This window comes from Odocoileus virginianus, chromosome 2, assembly GCF_023699985.2.
Source record: "Odocoileus virginianus isolate 20LAN1187 ecotype Illinois chromosome 2, Ovbor_1.2, whole genome shotgun sequence".
In the NCBI taxonomy this organism is placed as follows: domain Eukaryota; kingdom Metazoa; phylum Chordata; class Mammalia; order Artiodactyla; family Cervidae; genus Odocoileus; species Odocoileus virginianus.
Genome location: NC_069675.1, coordinates 89603176 through 89622806, shown reverse-complemented (window position 1 = coordinate 89622806; position 19631 = coordinate 89603176). Strand labels below are relative to the sequence as shown.

The 19631-nt window shown below is 47.2% G+C and overlaps 1 protein-coding gene across 6 annotated transcripts in view; it reads right to left on the bottom strand.

The window, feature by feature from the left end:
- Positions 1-2876: 2876 nt before the first annotated feature.
- RABGAP1 (RAB GTPase activating protein 1) overlaps positions 2877-19631 on the bottom strand; it is a 159881-nt gene continuing 143126 nt past the window's right edge. For all 6 annotated transcript variants that reach the window (XM_020872118.2, XM_020872120.2, XM_020872119.2 and 3 more), the window contains 5 exons: positions 9829-9933; positions 8951-9034; positions 8221-8292; positions 5959-6156; positions 2877-4655 (listed from right to left, as the gene is read on the bottom strand). In XM_020872118.2, coding sequence (XP_020727777.1) covers positions 4533-4655; positions 5959-6156; positions 8221-8292; positions 8951-9034; positions 9829-9933 — 582 coding nt within the window. In that variant the 3' untranslated portion in view covers positions 2877-4532. The remainder of the gene's footprint in view (positions 4656-5958; positions 6157-8220; positions 8293-8950; positions 9035-9828; positions 9934-19631) is intronic.

Below are 19631 nucleotides of genomic sequence, written 5' to 3'. Positions count from 1 at the left end.
GGCAACTTGAAAAAAAGCTTTCACCACTGCTCCCTGTGTGAGGGTCTGCAGTCACTGCTCCAGTAACTTTAAGGTCTCTGCTCACCCCCAGAAGAATGACGAAGATGGCCTGGCAGCCCGGGGTGGGGGGCCCTTGGGGGAGCCAGGCCAGGGCCCGTGCTGCGCTCCAGGTGACTGGATGAAGGCCGTGGGCGGGCGCATGGAGGGGAAGGGGGCCAGCCCGCTGCTGCTCTCCCCGGCGCCCTGCTCCCACCCTCTCGCCCGTGACTGGCACAAGGAACAGCCAGATGAGCTGAAACCAGGGTGTGACAGGAGGAGCACTGTTTGCCTGGCTTTGGGCCAGAGAAGGTGGTGGTGGTGGTACCTGGTAGAAAGCACTGAAATCCAAGATCTTGTCACCACGGGCAAGACTTTCACCTTCAAATCTGGGGACAGCACCACTTAATAGGGCTGTTCCAGCAACCGGAGGGAGAACACAGGGGAAGGGTCGAACTTAACAGGAGCACACGTAAGATAGAAGTGAGCGCTGAGGCCATGGCAGAGATGGAGAGGAACTCAGGAGGGAGACGTGACCTTCCCACGGGAGGTCAGCATCCAAGGTCATGGCTTGGCTTGAACCCAGGGTTTTTGGTCCAGGTGTGTGTACGTGTGCGTGCTCAGTTGCCTCAGTTGTGTCCGACTCTTTGTGACCCCATGGACTGCAGCCCACCAGGCCCCTCTGTCCATGGGGATTCTCTAGGCAAAAATACTGGAGTGGGTTACCACTGCCTGTTCCAGGGCATCTGCCCGACCCAGGGGTCAAACCCACATTGCAGGCAAGTCTTTCCTGCTGAGCCACTTGGGAAGCCCCGGTGCAGCTGTAGTGAAGTGGTCCGAGTTCACCCCCACCTGCTGCCTGTGTGGTCATCTCAAAGCAGCTGCCCTGCTGGTCGCTGGGAGCCGAGAGACCGCATGGTCTAGGCCAGAAACCTCTCTACAGGCCAGATTCCTACACCTACAGAAGCGGGGGAAGGGCAGGGGTAGGCAGTGCTCAGTCCTTTTGTTCTGGAACTGAGCATCCGAGCCATTCTGAGCTCATCTGCCTGCTTCTCCTCACTCTCTGAATGAAGCTGAGGCGGCGGCCTGAATCCCAGGGTGAGAATCACGCATCTCTCTGAGCAAGTGAAGCACTACAGCCCTCCACACGTCCATCATCCAGATGAACCAAAAGGTCCGGGAGTCCAGGCAACTCCTCCCCTGGCACCTACTCACTCTTTCTGCACGGCTCCTGGGTGTGCGGGAGCACAGCCCTGTCCTTTCACACAGTTCAGAGCTGAGTGTGCTGTTCTGGGCTTAGTTCTAGAGGGCTTTTCTTTCCTTCACTCCCTGCATGGCACTCTTCTGCCACCGGGACTCGGGGTTCAGAACAGATGGAGACAGCACTCTTAAGAGACTGGGCGGTGGATCCCTCCTGCCTTCACCCCGCAGAGACAGCGAGCGGCCCCTGGAGATCTGCGCACGTTCAGCAGGGCCTGCTCAACGCAGCCTGTCTCATGTCTTGCAGTCGGGGAAGAAGTGCAGCCCTGGTCACACGGTCAGGACCAGGATGCCAGTTTTCCAACACGAAGTCTCACGATCACTGCTCTTCCCACCACGGTTCCCTCCAACCGCCCTCCTTCCCCCCCGACTGACCTTCACAGCTTGAAGCCTACACTCTGCTTCAGCTCCCTGGGGCGCCAGGTTTGGCGCCTCGCTGCACTCTGCCACCTCTGCAGCTCCTCCCACTGAGCCCCAGCAGCTTCCCAGTCACCAAAGCAACGGGTGGGCCTTCGTCCAGTCCCACCCTCACCAAGGAGGAGCTCCTTCATGCTCTCGGGGTGACCCTGGTCACTTTGGGTCTGCCAAGGCTGACGGGCCAAGTGCCTTTCTCCTGACAGGGCACAGCTGCTGGGTGGACGCTTTCTGTAAGCCCCTACCCTCCTCACAGTGTGACCCTGGGGCCGGGAAAAGCCAGGGGCAGGCCAGCCCTTCTGGACTCTTGACCTGGTTGGCCAGCAGTGTGGGTCCCAGAAACGTGCCCTCTGCCCTTGAGCAGCAAAGGGCTCCCACCTGTCCTCCGGAGTGCCTGTGCCGGCCTCTGCAGAGCGCCTGCCACAGTCCGGCCGCTTGCCAGGAACCAGGCCTGCATCAGGGCCGTGGAGAGGAGATGGGGCAGGGCTCACTCACCGCATTCCCTTCTCCGGGGCCTGCAGCTCGGCCCGCTTCATCCAGAGGCTGGTGTGGGAGTTGTGGAGGGCAGGTCAAGCAAGCAGGGGCCATAGGGTGGGGGGGAGTGCTGCTCTCGTCTTCCTGCTGCAGAGAAGTGGGTGAGGTGGTGAAGGACGGCCGGTCTGGGAGCCGCCTCCTGGGGGGCTGCAGTGTAGGAAGACCAGCAGTGGTCGGAAGGACACTCTCCCGGAGAGGCTGGGTGCTGACCATGCCTGCCCCTCGGCTGCTTGCCCTGCACGTTCACATCCCGGGCCTGTAGTGCTCTTCCATCTGGGCCTGGTTAAGATGCTTTCGTCTTCCAGGCCTTCCCACTCCCTCACTTGCAGTGAGACTTCCCTAGACCTGGAGCACACGGGTCATGTCTCACCTGTCACCACAGCACTTCGTTTCTCCAGGATGGACAGTGCTCATGAGGACGGTGCCGGCAGAGCCCCCGGGGGACAAAGCCTGCGTCTCCTCCCCCCACCCGCCACCCCCCACGGGCCTGGCGCACACGGCTGCTCAGTAAGGGAATGGACGAAGGCGGAGGCGCTGCCCGCTGCTCACACACACCTGTCAGCGCACAGTGGGGCGGGGGCGGGGGGGGGAGTGGGCAAGAGCACGTAATAAAACTGGTTTTTACAAAGCGATGCTGTTTGTACCAAAATATTTAATGAATATGCTGTTAAAATAAAACCAACAAAAGAAACAGTAATACAATTTTACTGGTTTATATTTCAGTTCATAGAGTTGACACACAGAAACTACCCTAGCACAATGTCCACACACCTAGTTTTAGATGCGCTTATAGCGGTTTCGGTAACTGAACAAGAACGACACAGAGAGCCGTGGGGGGGGCGGTTTGGGGGATCAGGGGTTGCCGCTCAGTACCTCCCTTATCACCGATGACCTCAGCAAGTGTTAATACAGCCAACAGGAAGAGAGATAGAAAACAACCCAAGTGTCTTTATATACAAACCAGTGCCTCTTGTAACCAGCTACCTCCACACTGCGCGCAGAGAAGACGGCAGAATCATCCGCGAGACAGCCTGTCAGCATTATCACTATATAAATTAAAAGTCTAAAGTTATTTTTTAAAAAAAGGTGCTAAAACCCCCATTCTATAGTTTTGAAGTGAGAACTTGCAGCCCATCTGAAGAGCAAGGCTTGCGCTGGCCTCACCCCAGGGAGGGCCCAGGCAGGCAGGGACACAGGCCAGTCGGACGTGGGCCTCTTGGCGTGTGTGTCTGCACAGCCTTACATTCACACACTCACTCTCTCTCTCACACACACACACACACACACACACAGAGCTCAGAGTCTTTCTCACTTGTACAACCTGCTGTGCAAAAACACTAGGAACTTTGAAGTGAAGGTGCTCTTCACAGCTCTCACGACAGCAGGGTGGAGTGCAGAGCCCGACAAACCTTGAGTGAAGTAAGTGCCCAAATAACCACATAATTAACTTGTGCAGATCAGTCCTGGTCTGGGATTTAAACACTGTCAGTTGGGTGCATTGGGAAAAAGATATTTATACACACACACACACACACACACACACACACAGACACATTAAGCAAAATAAGATTTGTCCACGTTATGATTAATCCAGTCTCACAGTCGATTGAGTCACCCACCCCAGCACTGTGGAGTCATTTGGCAGCTAACAATAAAAACAACAGAAACTATGAGAGTTGCATAGAATTGATCAGAAACATGAATAATGCCAAACCGAAAACCTGTGCATTGTAGAGTTTAACAAAACTAGGTGGCTTCAACTACAACCATGAAACCCTCCTATTTAAACAAAGTGCTTCTCCATGTCTACCCGGAGGACCCTCTGCAGCGCTGGAGCAGACACTTGCGTTACTGATCCTCTGCCCTACGTCCCCCTGTCTATATATATATTTATATATATATATATATATATTTGTATGTGTGTGTGTATTTAAAAAAAAAAAAAGGTTTAGAAAAAAACCAACAGCCTGAAGATCCCCGAACTCTGATAACGTCACCTCGGACGCTGGGCTGGGAACGAGCTGACCTAATGGGAAGAGGCTGGAGGTCACACAGAGGAGTGACATTCGGAGAGTCCAGAGCAGCAGGCGAGTCGGCGGGCCTGTTAGTATCAGCAGTGAGGAGAGCCTCACGGGCTCTGGTCCACAGTGACCTCCCTCCCGACAGGCTTCTATGGATCTGACTTAGAGACATTCTGTCCTGGGACATGTCACAGAATCACACATCTGGCCAAAGAAGGCAACAAAAGGTGTCATGTTTTCTGAAGGGTCTGGACGCAGCAGCTGTTCTCAGCAAGTCTCTTTCCCTTGAACCCCCGTTGCCGTCTTTATGGAGCTCAGTGTTCGGTTAAACCACGTCTTCTTGGCTGCCTGGACCTCGTTGAGGGCAAGGCCTAAATGGTGCTCCAAGTCCTGGAAGAGCAACAATGGACATGAGGATGCTGCTCTCCTGTGCAAATGACACTGCCTCCCCAGAGCTGAGCCAGGGCAACAAGTGGGGTCTGTCTCCTGAGACACCTATGGAATCTGCAACCCCACCCCCCCCACCGCCTCCCCAGTTCTCAAAACTGGCACAGAAAGATGTGGAGGGCCAAAAGCTTTGGGACCTTTCCTAGTTAAGACCTCATCTTTTTATTGAAACAGCCTCCCATCTGAGCATCTCACCCTCCATCTACCCACTGCACACCAGCAGCCAGGCCCAACGCTCTAGCTAAGAATGCATCATTAATTTCCAGCAAGCACCTTAGACGTCTAGACCTGCTAGCAAGACACGTGAGAGGCTTCACAATCTGGGCAGGCCCACTGTGCCCCCTCTGTGCTGCTGGACACGCCATGCGCGCGGCTGGCTCAGTGCTCCTCCCCTGCACCAGCAGCAACCTCTGTTCACTCTGATCGCAGACCTCGCCCTCGCTGAGGTCCTTCCTAATTATCCTGGACAGTCACCCAAGCCACATCTTAGCTCTGCAGTGCCAGCACCTGAAACAGGGCCTGGGCAAGCAGGTGTCCAGGTGGCAGATGCGATAGGAAGACCAGGTCTTCAGCTTCGGTCCTAAACTTGGTTTCCTCCACGCTCCGTGCTCACTGCCTACCCGGCGCTCAGCACGGTGCGGACGGAACTAGCCAATGAGTATAAAGATGACCAAAATAAGTCCCAGTTTCTTCAGGAAAGGAGGCTCAGATAAATGAGGTAATAAGTCCTAAGGCACAAAGCTGGTTAAGTGACAGAAGCTGGGACATAAAAGCTGGTATTGCGAAGCCCTCAGACACCGTGCTGAGCCCCTTCTGTGCATTATCTTTTTTAGTCTTCAAAGCAAACCATCAGAGTGACCCTCATCACCTCCACTGGCAGATGAGGAACCTGAAGTATGAGGAGGTGACTAACCCAACATCAAAGAGTTCGGTGGTGCAGCTGCAATTTCAAATCATGTGTTCTCTCCTCCACCAGAAGGATTCCAAGTTTGATGGATAATTCTCATTATGAGAAAGCCCAATTCTTAGGACAGGCTAAATACTAATTAAATGTCCATTAGTAAATAACAAGTAACAGGCTTCTTCCCAGGAGGATTATGGTCAAAGTTTTAAGGGAAAAAACCCCCAAACCGTCAATATCATTTCTGGGGTTTCTAGCCCCAGAAAATCATACCCTCATGCAGGTCTGGGCCACCCCGCATCAGGGGCAAAGGGCTGGCTGGGAATAAGAGGCTGCGACTGTTACCTGGATCTTACACTCTGCTTCCACCAGCTGCAGCTTGGTCTGTGCCAGTTCCAGCTCCATCTCTCTCAGCTGGTTCTTGAGTGTTTCCTTCTCCTCATCTGTATCCTCATCCACAACTTCCTTAGCTGAGCCCATGCCCTTTATGCGCCCTTCTTTGTTGAAAAATTCCCGGCAGCGTTCACAGTCATCTACTTTTTGCTGAAATTGAAGGTCAGATGTAATGAGACAAAGAAGATGTGAAGATCTGAACATCTCTTTTCTGGGGAGCCTGGCTGAGCACTGCAGCTTCTGAAAAACTACGTTCTTTTTGTAACTTGTTAGATGACCTACTGGGAAAATCACCTGGCGTTACACACCAAAAGCAACACAAATATTCTCATGTCTTGATCCAGTCATTTCACGTCTAGGAACCTTAGCTAAAAAAATGAAAAAGGAGCGACTAGATAAAGATTTATGTACAAGGAATTTCACTGCAGAATTAGAGAGACAAAAAAGGGGTGGGGAGATAAACTATCCAGCTCCTGGGAGAAATTACATAGGATGTGCTGTATTAATACAAGGAAGTATGCACCCTTGAAAAAGTTTTTGAGGAATTTTTCATAATTTGGTAAAAATGTTATGGTGCTGGGTGAACTAGGACATGAAAATGTCTTTAAAGCATAGTTACAAATACATACCACATTTCATGAAAATAAGATAGCAATGACTGTAAGAAACATCATTTCATTTTCCTTTAAGAAAATATTCTGCCAGTAAAACCACAAAAGCCATTAATTATAAAATGTGCCCAACTTCAGATGTATATTTGAAAAAAATGTGTTTATCTTAGACAGAAAGAAAATTCGTATGTCAGAGGAAATATGAACATTGAAAGAATACACACCGAAGTGTTAATGGTGATGTAGTCTGTGGGTAGTAAGATTATAAGGCCTTCCGCCCCGCTCCTTTACTTGTATTTTCCAGTTTTCTTCAATGAACACTATTAGTTTTAGAATCAGAAAATGAATTTTGCTTAAAAAATAGGTACTGCTGGTTAAACATTGCTTATGATAGAGGCCAAGTATCATCTTGCTCCAGGTAAAATGTTGTTTCTTGCAGACATGACCATGAACTCTCCCACATTTCTGTCCACCCAGTTGTAAATATGTAAGTAAAGTATCTTTCAGTAAATTAGTCATCTTAGTAAAAGTTGACAAGTAGTCTAATAATAAAGAAAGAAAACATCAAGGTACAAAAACTCTGAAACTGGCAACAATTAAAAACTCCAGTTCTCATTGTATCAGGGTCCATTATAGTAGGAGGCAGATGTCCCCACGCTACAGAAAAACGTGGGGAGTGGTCCCCACGGTACAGAGAAACACGGGGAGTGGTCCCCACGGTACAGAAGAACGTGGGGAGTGGTCCCCACGGTACAGAGAAACACGGGGAGTGGTCCCCACGGTACAGAAGAACGTGGGGAGTGGTCCCCACGGTACAGAGAAACATGGGGAGTGGTCCCCACGGTACAGAGAAACACGGGGAGTGGCCCCCACGGTACAGAGAAACATGGGGAGTGGCCCCCACGGTACAGAGAAACACGGGGAGTGGTCCCCACGGTACAGAAGAACGTGGGGAGTGGTCCCCACGGTACAGAGAAACACGGGGAGTGGTCCCCACGGTACAGAAGAACGTGGGGAGTGGTCCCCACGGTACAGAGAAACACGGGGAGTAGCCCCCACGGTACAGAGAAACGTGGGGAGTGGCCCCCATGGTACAGAGAAGCACGGGGAGTGGTCCCCACGGTACAGAAGAACGTGGGGAGTGGTCCCCATGGTACAGAGAAACACGGGGAGTGGCCTCGCCTCCACAGCCCGCACCCTCACCTGAAGCCTGTTACTCGCAGGACCCTTCCACATCAGCGTGGCACTGCAGGAGACACAGACAACACCTCAAGTCTTGGGGCTCTTGCATTTCGTCTTTTTACAAGTCAGGTATCCAGAGGAGGATGTTGTGCAAATTTATAAAGAAAAGGGACACTTGTATCTTGAGGTCTAAAGTCAGAACTCTTCTGGTCTGATCTGTGTCCCCCACCCAACGCAAAGAGGCAAAACATGAGCTGTCAGTTGCTGAACCAGGTCCTGACAGCTGCCTTGTCAGGCACACATCAGCTTCTCTCACTTTTGAAATCCAAGCAGAGTATCCCCCTCTCAAAATGTTTTGTGCTGAATATAGCCATTAAATGAACTAGGGGGGATAAAACCTCTTTGATAAATGAAGACTTACCCGAATTTTCTCTATCTCCACTTTATTAGCAGTCTGCTGCTTCTCCAATCTTTCACTCAACTGAGAACAAATCTAAGAAAACAAACACAGTATTCAAATGACAGTCTCTTCAGCAGTGTCGTAATCTGCACAGTCTGGGCTTGTGGTGAATTCTACAGTGGAGGCTGGACCATGAATTAAGACAGTACTGAGCGGGAGGAGGGCAGATGACAGGTGGGCAGAGGGTCCTCTGGCCCTATCACCTCCGCATCCATCGGCCCAGGACCTGCGAGAAGCCGTCAGCGCCACACTCGATGGTCAACGTTACAGACACACCAGACTCTAGAGCCAGCAAGAGATCCCAGGACAGAACGCACAAGACCAATTCAGTTATGCTGTCAGAATGGACCAGCTGGGGACAGATGGTTCCACATCACAGGACCGCACGTGAACAGCCGGAGTCTGAGGTGCTCCCAAGAACCAGGGTGGCCTCCAGGGATCACGTGCCTGCTTGCGTGAGGGACCTAAGGCAGGGGCTCCACAAACATAATCTCTGGACTCCTCACAACAGTTCTCTGGGAGAGTCCCCCTAATTTTACAGCTGGGAGTCAGCACGGAACTCGTCAGAAGCACAGGGACTCTGCAGGGCCAGAGGCCAAGTGGGGACACGAGGGGGTGTGCAGAGGAAACCCCTCATGCATCCAAGCACAGCACCCAGAGCATGTGGCCCACTTCTAGGGCACAGACCTACCTGCTTGTAGTCGCCAATGATAGAGCTGTTTTTTTTAATCTCGGACTCTGCCTTGTCGAGCTCCCGACGGCACATTTCTTTTAACTGTGAACAGTAAGAAAAGCACAGGTGACTGACGGTTGAGGGGGACAGACAGGAGCTGTGTCATGCTGCGCTGACCCCACAGTCCCAGAGGGGTGCTCCCGTCTCCTCCCCTCTCTCTCAGCAGTACGAACCCTACTCCTGATGCCGGGAGAGAAGCCAGAATATCCTACAACATCAAACCCTGCTTCAGGTGGGGCTTTGGCTGAAGTCCCTGCTGTCAGCGCAGCCCACACTGGGACCCTGAGCAGAGCAAACGTCGAGGAAACGCTGACGGGAGCATGACTGCTCCTCCAGCGCCTCGGGGGTTAGGTGGGACGTGCCCGACAGCTCTCAGCTTGGGCTGCCTGACTGAGATGAGAAGCGGGTGGACAGTGAAACAGAACCAGCCTGCCCAGGGCGCAGCACCCGAAGCTCTTCAGGGCTGTGCTGAGGACGAGGCCCCCAGAGCTGGCTCTGGGGAGAGCTTGGACAGGGCAAGTAGGGGAGGAGCCACACACTGTGAGACGTCTGCTTTCCTTCCGCAGAAATGCTAACCTTTTTGGTCACACTCAGATGCTGACACACAGGAACTTCTGCCCCGGTGAAAGGGTGGGCTCTGCCTATCTCCTCCTACATTTTAATTATTAAGAACCATTATGTTGCTTTACCCAGTAAATAAAAAAGGCCTTTGGAGAGAAACTCAAGCCAGTTGTCCACAGAGTTCTCCAAGGCCAACAGGAAGCCAGCAGTGAAATCCCAGCTCTCAAGCATCTGCAAGACATAGAGGAGTGTGGGAGAGGCGAAGCTCCCCGTACCTGAGCAGACTCTTCTTCCAGCCTCCTTTTCTCTTCCTCTGCGTCAATCAACTTCTGTTTGGTCATAAGCAGCTCCTTATTCAGTGCATCTGCCTTTTCCTCAGCCTGAAACGTTTGAGAGATGCTGTTACAGAAGTGAAAACTGAAAAGGGTCTGAATTACGCAGCATAGGCCAACTTTAGGATGATGAGGAAACTGATCCAGAGAGGGGCTGTGATACGCTCAAGGTCACACCGAGATAACACTCGTGCGTAAGTGCCAGGCCATCTCCCGCCCAGCGTTGTGCAGGGCAGTGGCTAGGAGCTGGCCTTTTGCATCAGACAGCCTGGCCTCGGTCGGCTCCCATCGCTCCGTGACTGTGTGCCACTAGGAGGAGTCACAGAGAACCTGCCAGAGCTTCAGAATCTTCATCTGAGGAAAGGCATGGAAAGGATTCCGCACAGCTCTGCTAACATGTAGCAGACACTCAATAAAAGACAGTCACCATTATTATGAAGACTCAGAATTCTGGTTTTCTTCTCTGAACTCTCAGTATTGTCTCTGCTTCATCAAACACGTTCTGCATTTTGCTATCGTTCTCATCTGACAAAGGCAGGTACCTCCTTCCTGGCATTCTCCTTTTCTTATCTGAAATGTCCATCTTCCACCCTAGTTTTTTCTATGGGTCCAAGTGAAAATGATACACCTGTACCTGCCCCACAGAGTCCATTACCCTTGAGTGTCCAATGGTAACTGAAGAACGACAGACTGCAGCATGTGAGAAGGCAGGCAAAGAGAAAGGGGCAGAAGCTAGATATAGCGCGTCTCTGCAAGCTCCTTTGATAATGGATGGTGGTTCCCTGAATTTCAACAGTTATGTCTGAGGTCACGGAGTTAAGTGTGTAAGAGCCCCCGCTCCTGCTACCACATCACTTCCTCAGACACGTTTTCTTTGGGAGGCATAGGTCCCAGGGGGCTGTGGGCTGAGGCCTTACATGGAGAATGGAGATGGCACGCCATGCAACTCAAAAAGCCATTCAGTTCAGTTGCCTAGTTGTGTCTGACTCTTTGTGACTCCATGGACTACAGCACACCAGGCTTCCTGTCCATCAGCAACTCCTGGAGCTCACTCAAACTCATGTCCATCAAGTTGGTGATGCCATCCAACCATCTCATCCTCTGTTGTCCCCTTCTCCTCCTGCTTTCAATCTTTCCCAGCATTAGGGTCTTTTCCAATGAGTCAGTTCTTCGCATGAGGTGGCCAAAGTACTGGAGTTTCAGCTTCAGCATCAGTCCTTCCAATGGATATTCAGGACTGATTTCCTTTAGGATTGACTGGCTTGACTTCCTTGCAGTCCAAAGGGACTCTCAAGAGTCTTCTCCAACACCACAGCTCAAAAGCATCAATTCTTTGGCGCTCAGCTTTCTTTATAGTCCAACTCTCACATCCATACATGACTATTGGAAAAACCATAGCCTTGACTAGATGGACATTTGTTGGCAAAGTGATGTCTCTGCTTTTTAATATGCTGTCTAGGTTGGTCATAGTTTTTCTTCCAGGAGTAAGCATCTTTTAATTTCATGGCTGCAGTCACCATCTGCAGTGATTCTGGAGCCCAAGAAAATAAAAGTCTGTCACTGTTTCCCTTGTTTCCCCATCAATTTACCATGAAGTGATGGGACCGGATGCCACGATCTTTTGTTTTTTTTTGAATGTTGAGTTTTAAGCCAGCCTTCTCACTGTCCTCTTTCACTTTCATCAAGAGGCTCTTCAGTTCCTCTTCACTTTCTACCATATGGGTGGTATCATCTGCATATCTGAGGTTATTGATATTTCTCCTGGCAATCTTGATTCCAACTTGTGCTTCATCCAGCTTGCCATTTTGCATGATGTACTCTGCATAAAAGTTAAATAAGCAAGGTGACAATATACAGCCTTGACATACTCCTTTCCCTCTTTGGAACTGGTCTGTTGTTACATGTTCAGTTCCAACTGTTGCTTCTCGACCTGCATACAGATTTCTCAGGAGGCAACAAGGTGGTCTGGTATTCCTATCTCTTGATGAATTTTCCAGTTTGTTGTAATCCACACAGTCAAGGACTTTGGTGCAGTCAATAAAGCAGAAATAGATGTTTTTCTGGAACTCTTTCTTTTTTGATGATCCAGCAGATGTTGGCAATTTGATCTCTGGTTCCTCTGCCTTTTTCAAGTCTAGCTTGAACATTTGAATGTTCTTGGTTCACGTACTGCTGGAGCCTCACTTGGAGAATTTTGAGCATTATTTTGCCACCATGTGAGGTGAGTGCAATTGTGTGGTAGTTTGAGCATTCTTTGGCATTGCCTTTCTTAGGGATTGGAATGAAAATGGACCTTTTCCAGTCCTGTGGCCACTGCTGAGTTTTCCAAATTTGCTGGAATATTGAGTGCAGCACTTTCACAGCATCATCTTTAAGGATTTGAAATAGTTCAACTGGAATTCCATCACCTCCAGTAGTTTTGCTCATAGTGATGCTACCTAAGGCCCACTTGACTTCGCATTCCAGAATGTCTGGCTCTAGGTGAGTGATCACACCATCGTGATTATCTGGGTCATGAAGATCTCTTTTGTATAGTTCTTCTGTGTATTCTTGCCACCTCTTCTTAATATCTTCTGCTTCTCTTAGGTCCATATCATTACTGTCCTTTTTTGTGCCCATCTTTGCATGAAATGTTCCCTTGGTATCTCTAATTTTCTTGAAGCGATCTCTAGTCTTTACCATTCTATTGTCTTCCTCTATTTCTAAGCCATTAGTTGCTGGCAAATTGCACATACCTGTGATTAAATGGGGTCCTGGATTAAGCCTGTCCTTGCTAGGGAGTGGCTTATCTTCTCCAGCTCAAACCCAAGCAGCAACCGAGAGGGAAATGAGACTCAAACAACAGAGGAAATAATATAGAGAATGAAGTCCTGTTAAAGATTTTGTTTTATTTGAATCAACAGAACATCCTGTCACCTCTCCCTCTTGGACCTGGGTAAAGCCTCTGAGCAGTAACCTGTAGCACATACATACATTCTCTCAGTTACTCATCATCATTCCCATTGGAGGTTACGGCTGATTCTAACAAGTACGGGACAGCTGGCTCATGAAGGGGGTCTTCTAACCCAAGAGTCTTCCTTCCCCACCCTGACTCCCAAATTTAGAAAAACGTTAGAAGGGCAAGTGATTCCCCCAAGCTCGCACCATGCGTGGGGCAGAGCTGGAACCCGTGTTATAGGAGCTGACTTGCTGTGCTGTGCCCCTTCAAGGGGAAAGTGCACACAGGCCACTGTGTGGGCTGACGGCAGTCCTCTGAGGCCGCCACACTCGCTGCACCGTCGCTCTGCTTACACAAGCGCGTGAAGAGAGAGCATGTGGGATAAACACAAACCCGCCACTTCTGGTCACGGACGGCTAACCAGGACCAGACTCACCCTCCCCCTGTAAACAAAACACTGGACAAATATATAAAGCTACCGTCTACTGACCCTGAAAACCAATGGAGAACTGTGGCTCCTGAGAGAAAGGAAACAAGCAAGGTTCTGCTGCCACTCTGGGTTTCTGCCTCAGGGCACATTCTGGACCAAGGAGCAGGGTGAGGGGTTCCACACAGAGCATGCCTCAAAAACAAAGGGTTACGGAGACAGAGCCAGGGGCCCAGAGAGGCTGTGGCAACTGAAAGTTGTGGGCGAGAGCTCTGGAGATGAGAGAGCTCCAGAACCACTGATAGGGCAGCAGAAGAGAGAACACGAAATCATGAAAATACCCAATTAAACCAAAGAAGGCAGAAACGGGGGAAAAAAGAAAGAAAAAGCAAATACAACAAACGGAGAACAAACAGCAGGGTGGTAGACTTAAATCTACCATATAAATAATTACATTAAATGTAACCGGTCTAAACATTACAATTAAAAGGAGATTGTCAGACTGAATTTGAAAAAGCAAGATCCAACTATATGCTGGTGACAAAATCCCATTTTATTTTGTTTTTACATTTGAATAGAAAATTTATTATTTTCATTTTCCAAGTGTTTTCTTTTTTATCAGGGGAAAAAAAAAGAAATCTTAAGGACAGTTGTCACTTGCTGCCAAATTGAGGGTAGTCTTTCTCCGGTGGTTTAGTCGCTAAGTCATGTCTGACTCTTGCGACCCCATGGACTGTAGCCTGCCAAGGCTCCTCTGTCCATGGGATTCTCCAGGCAAAAATACTGGAATGGGTTGCCATTTCCTTCTCCAGGAAAATCCCATTTTAAATATAAAGACATAGATATGTTAAAAAAGAATGGAAAAGGATATACCATGCAATACTATGAAGGCTGGAATGGCTATATTAATATCAGACAAAGTAGATTTCAGAACAAATCAATGATAAAGAGGGACATTACATAACACCAAGAGTCCCTCCTTGAAACTTGAAATGTAGTCATAAAGTCAAATTACAAGAAACAAAAACTGACATTACTGAAAGGAGAAATAGATTAGGGCACAGAGTTACACATTTCCTCACTGTTCTCTCAGTAAGTGATAGAATACATAAAGAGAAAAGAAGCAAGTCTACGGAAGATTTACCAACAGTGAATCAACTTGATCAAAGTGATGTTTATATAACACTTCACCTCCAACAACAGGATATACGTGCTTTCCAAGAACATGTGGTACGTTCACCCAAATGGATCACGGAAAGTCCTAAAATAAGCATAAATATGCTTTTCTTGTCGTTGTTCACTCATTAAGTCCTGTGACTTTTTGTGACCTTAAGGACTCAGCATGCCAGGCTCCTATGTACTCCACTACCTCCCAGAGTCAGCTCAAATTCATGTCCATTGAGTCGGTAATGCTATCCGGCCATCTTGTCCTCTGTCACCCCTTCTCGTGCCCTCAATCTTTCCCAGCATCGGGGTCTTTTTCAATGAGTTGGTTCTTTGCATCAGGTGGCCAAAGTAATAGAGCTTCAGCAACAGTCCTTCTAATGAATATTCAGAGTTGATTTCCTTTAGGATTGACTGGTTTGATCTTGCTGTCAAGGAACTCTCAAGAGTCTTTTCTCTGGCACCACAAGTTAAAAGCAAGAATTCTTCAGCACTCAACCTTCTTTATGGTCCAACTCTCACATTCGCGCATGACTACTGGAAAAACCACAGCTGTGATTATAAGGACCTTTGTTGGCAAAGTGATGTCTCTGCTTTTTAATACACTGTCTAGATTTGTCATGGCTTTTTCCCCAAGGATACGGGCACCCACTCCAGTATCCTTGCCCAGAGGATTCCATGGACAGAAGAGCCTGGTGGGCTACAGTCCATGGGACTGCAAAGAGTTGGACATGACTGAATGGCTAACACTTTCACTTCCTTCCAAGGAGCAAGCATTTTCTAATTTCTTGGCTGTAGTCACCGCCTGCAGGGATTTCAGAGCCCAAGAAAATAAAATGTGCCACTGCTTCCACTTTTTCCCCTTATATTTGCTATGAAATGATGGAACCGGATGACATGATCTTAGTTTTTTGACTGCTGAGTTTCAAGCCAGCTTTTCCACTGTCCTTTTTCACCCTCAAGAAGCTCTTTAGTTCCTCTTCACTTTCTGCCATTAGAGTGGTATCATCTACATATCTGAGGTTGTTGATATTTCTCCTGGCAATCTTGATTCCAGATTGTGATTCATCCAGCCTGGCATTTCACCTGATGTACTCTGCATATAATTTAAATAAACAGGGAGACAATATACAGCCTTGTTGTATTCCTTTTGAACCAGTCAGTTGTTTCATGTCCAGTTCTAACTGTTACTTCTCGACCTGCATATAGGTTTGTCATGAGACAGGTAAGGTGGTCTGGTACTCACTCCCATTTCTAAGAATTTCCCACAGTTTGTTGTGACCCACAGACCCTGGTATAGCAGAGTCAAAGGCTTTAGCATAGTCAATGAAGCGAAAGTAGCTGTTTTTTCCTGGAATTCCCTTGCTTTCTCCATGATCCAACAAATGCTGGCAATTTGATCTCTGGTTCCTCTGCCTTTTCTAAACCCAGTCTTACATCTAGAAGTTCTTGGTTCATGTATTGCTAAGCCTAGCTTGAAGGATTTTGAGCATAACCTTGCTCGCATGTGAAATGAGCACAATTATACAGTAGTTTGAACACTCGTTGGCAAAAGTATGCTTTAACAGTATTAAAATCAGGAAAAGTATGTACCCTGATGACAAATGAATTAAATCAGAAATCAACAAACAGAAAAACTTCCGGGATAAATCCCTAATGGTTAAGAAATTAAACAACACACTAGTAATTAACTCAGAGATCAAAGAAATCACAAGAATTGAATGAAATAAAAACGCAACACATCAGAATGTGAGATGTAGCTGAAATAGTGCTTCAGGGAGACTTCTAACTTTTTATACTTATTTTTAAAAAGACTAAAGGTCCAAATCAATGACTAAGTTTCCTCTTTAAGAAGTTAGAAAAAGAGCAGGTTAAACCAAAAGAAGAGGAGATAATAAAAAGCAGAAATCAATAAGACAAAAAGAAAAAAAGTCAACAAAACCAAAAGCTGGGTTTTAAAGAGATCAACACAATTGATATATTTCTAGTTAGATAAGGAAAAAAGATAAAAGACACAAATTACCCGTATTAGGAATAAAAGAGAGAAGGCTTCATCAGATCCTATAAACATCAAAAGAATGAGGGAATATCAATGATTTTTTATGCCAATACGTTTGACAACTAAGATGAAATGGATAAATCACTTGAAAGGCACAAATTATAAGGATCTAGACCTGAAGGTTTAGAAAATCTGAATAGCTCTGTATCTGAAAATATACTGAAATTATAATTAAATAATTTCTGGTTAAGAAAACTCCAGGCTCATGTGCCCTCATTAGGATTTAAAGATTCAATCAATGAACAATCCCACATAAAATCCTTAAAAAAACAGAAAGGAACACTTCCCAGTTCACTTTAGAAGGCCAGCATTTCCCTGATATCAAACCCATATTTAAACATTAATGAAACTCTACAGACAAATATTCCTCTGGAACACAAAAATCTTTAATGCAAATAAAAATCTTAAAAAAAAGAAAACCCCAAGTTTCATAGGAATGCAGAGTTTACATATAGTGAAAAACAGCAAATAATCACCTCAACAGATGCAGGAAGAGCATTTAACCAAATTCAACACCCACTCATGATAACAACTTTCAGCAAATAGGAAGAAAGGAGAACTTCCTCAGCTTGATCTACAGAAAACCTGGAGCTACATCTGGAACAAGGCCATGCTCACATCCAACACTGTTCCAAGGCCCTAGTCAGTGCCGGAAGGCAATGGGAAAAAGGTAGTAAAACTGTCTTTATTCAGAGGTGATATGATTATGTATGTGGAAAATCTAAAAGAGAAGCAAGAACACTACGAGAATAAGTGAATTTAGCAAGGTTACAGGATACAAAGTCAAGTAATCAACTGTATTTGTAGAGACTAGCAATAGGAAAATTCAATGAAGAAAACAATGCCCGTAATAACAGATCAAACTATGTGCACATCTTGTAAACAGAAACTAAAAAAGATCTAAATTAATGAAAACTGTACCATAATCATGGACTGGAAGTTTCAAGGACTGTTTAGATGTTAGTACTCCCCAAGCTGATTTATAGATTCAACATAACCCCATTCAAAATCCCAGAAGGCTTTTATTTTTAGAAGTTGAGAAACTGATTCTATTATGTATATATAAATGCAACTTACTTACAACAGCCAAACTATTAAAAAAAAAAACCAAAACACAAAGTTGGAGGATTCACATGACCTAATCTGAAGATTGGTAACGTGGCAGTAATTAAAACAGTGTGGTGTTGGCATAAGGATAGACATATACATCAGTGGAATAATATAGAATCAAGGAGACCCATACACACAGGGTCAATCGATTTTTGATAGAGGCCAAAGTAGTTCAATGGGGAAAGCTTAGCAACTTGCTCAAGGTCAGAGAACTAGAATGCAGGGGAGCCAGAATTCAAATCCCAGCAGGTTTGCTACTGAGTCTGTTTCCATCGCTCTCACATTATGTGGTCTCAGCGCAGAGAGCAGCATGCAGGAGAGGACGCAGACAGGGCCTTACACAGGGCCCCTCTCGGTCTCGAGCACCAATGTCAGGTCCCATTTCATAGAGGAGAACGCTTGGATGGGGTCACCTAGAGACTCCGTGGCTGACTGGGGATTTCTCCACAGCTGCTGTATGATGGACAAGTCACAGAAGTAACAGGTGAGGAATAACAAAAATGACATAAAATTAACTGGAAATACAATGAGGGTTCTGGAAATCCTATAAAGCCACAAACCAGAGCTTTTCTCTGGGATGCAGAAAGGGAAGTATGAAAAGGCATGAAGAAGTTCTTTCAAAAATCTAACACCCTGAAGTCAAATAATAGTGAAAAGACCTCACATTCTTCACTTCAGAACCTAGCTTATTTTCAGTGATGATCCAACAGAAATGAGAGAAAACTAACTTGGAAAGAGACTCAATGTTTAGTGCAAAAACATCTATCTTCTCAGCACTGGTGATTGTTGGACATGGGACCCCAGTTTGCTATTTCTGAGCCCGAGAGGCAGCAGGGGTCCTGCTCCTCTGAGCCAGGAGTGTCAGGCCAGCTGGGTTTCAATCTAAGGGCTCTGCCACTCATTAACAGTGGGACTATGTAAGACATTTAGCCTCTTCTGGCCTCCTCAGTGAAACTGTATCCCTTGCACAGGGTTGCCTGGAGGGTTTAACATTAAGTACAAAGCACTGTGCAGCACCTAGAGCTCCTTAAGGGTTTAGGAAACGTTCTGAAAGATGTCAGTATACTTTTGGTGTAGTTATGACATCAAACAACAACTTCTTGTTTCATATTTACTTTGGAGGCAGTGTGGCATCACAGATAAAGCCTGGGCATCCCAATCAGATGCACTTGGGTTATATTCCTGGCTCTGCTTCTTCCTGGGTGCCTTACTCTCTCTGAGTCTCAAGTTTCATGACTCTTTAAAAAAAAAAAATCCTCAGGGACTTCCCTAGTGATCCAGTGGTTAAGAATCCACCTGCCAATGCAGGGGACAAGGGTTCAATCCCTGGTCTGGGAAGGTCCCACATGCCCTGGGGCAACTAAGCCCACATGCCACAACTACTGAAGCCTATGTGCTCTAGAGCCCACGTTCCACAAAAGCAGCCTGCACGCCACAACTAGAGAAAGCCTGTACACTGCAATGAAGACCCAGCACAGCCAAAAAAATATAAATCCTGATCCATAAATGGGGCTCATGTTACCAGGCTGAGGAAAGGATAAGAGATATCAGTTTAGCAAAGTGCTTATCATAGGGCCTGTTACACAGAGCATCACAGAATAAATGGGAATTCATCTTTTTTTTTTTTTTTTACTATTTCTCACTTCTGAGCCCAGTTCTTTGACTACTAAGTCAGGTGAAAACAACTTAAATAAAGCCTCTTTAGAGGCAGGCTTCAAGAACCTAAGAAGTCTGATGTGCTCTAAACTAGTGGAACATCAATGTTACTTCTGGGCCCATCAGAATGGCAGATGCAACAGCGCAAACTAAAAACCAACCTGAAATTTTACCTTAAGTTGCCTCTAACTTCACTGTAGAACACAAAGCTCTGGTTCAGGACCCACTTCCTTTTCTTTTTCACCTCCTTTCTGCATGACCTACAGTGGCTATAGGAGCCATCACAAGTGTCCACTGTGACTTCTGCTTCAGCAACTCAATGGACAGCTCAATGGACACCCACCTCCCCTCCGCTCCCTTGGCAGAAAACGCCCAAATAGTGAGGGAGTGAC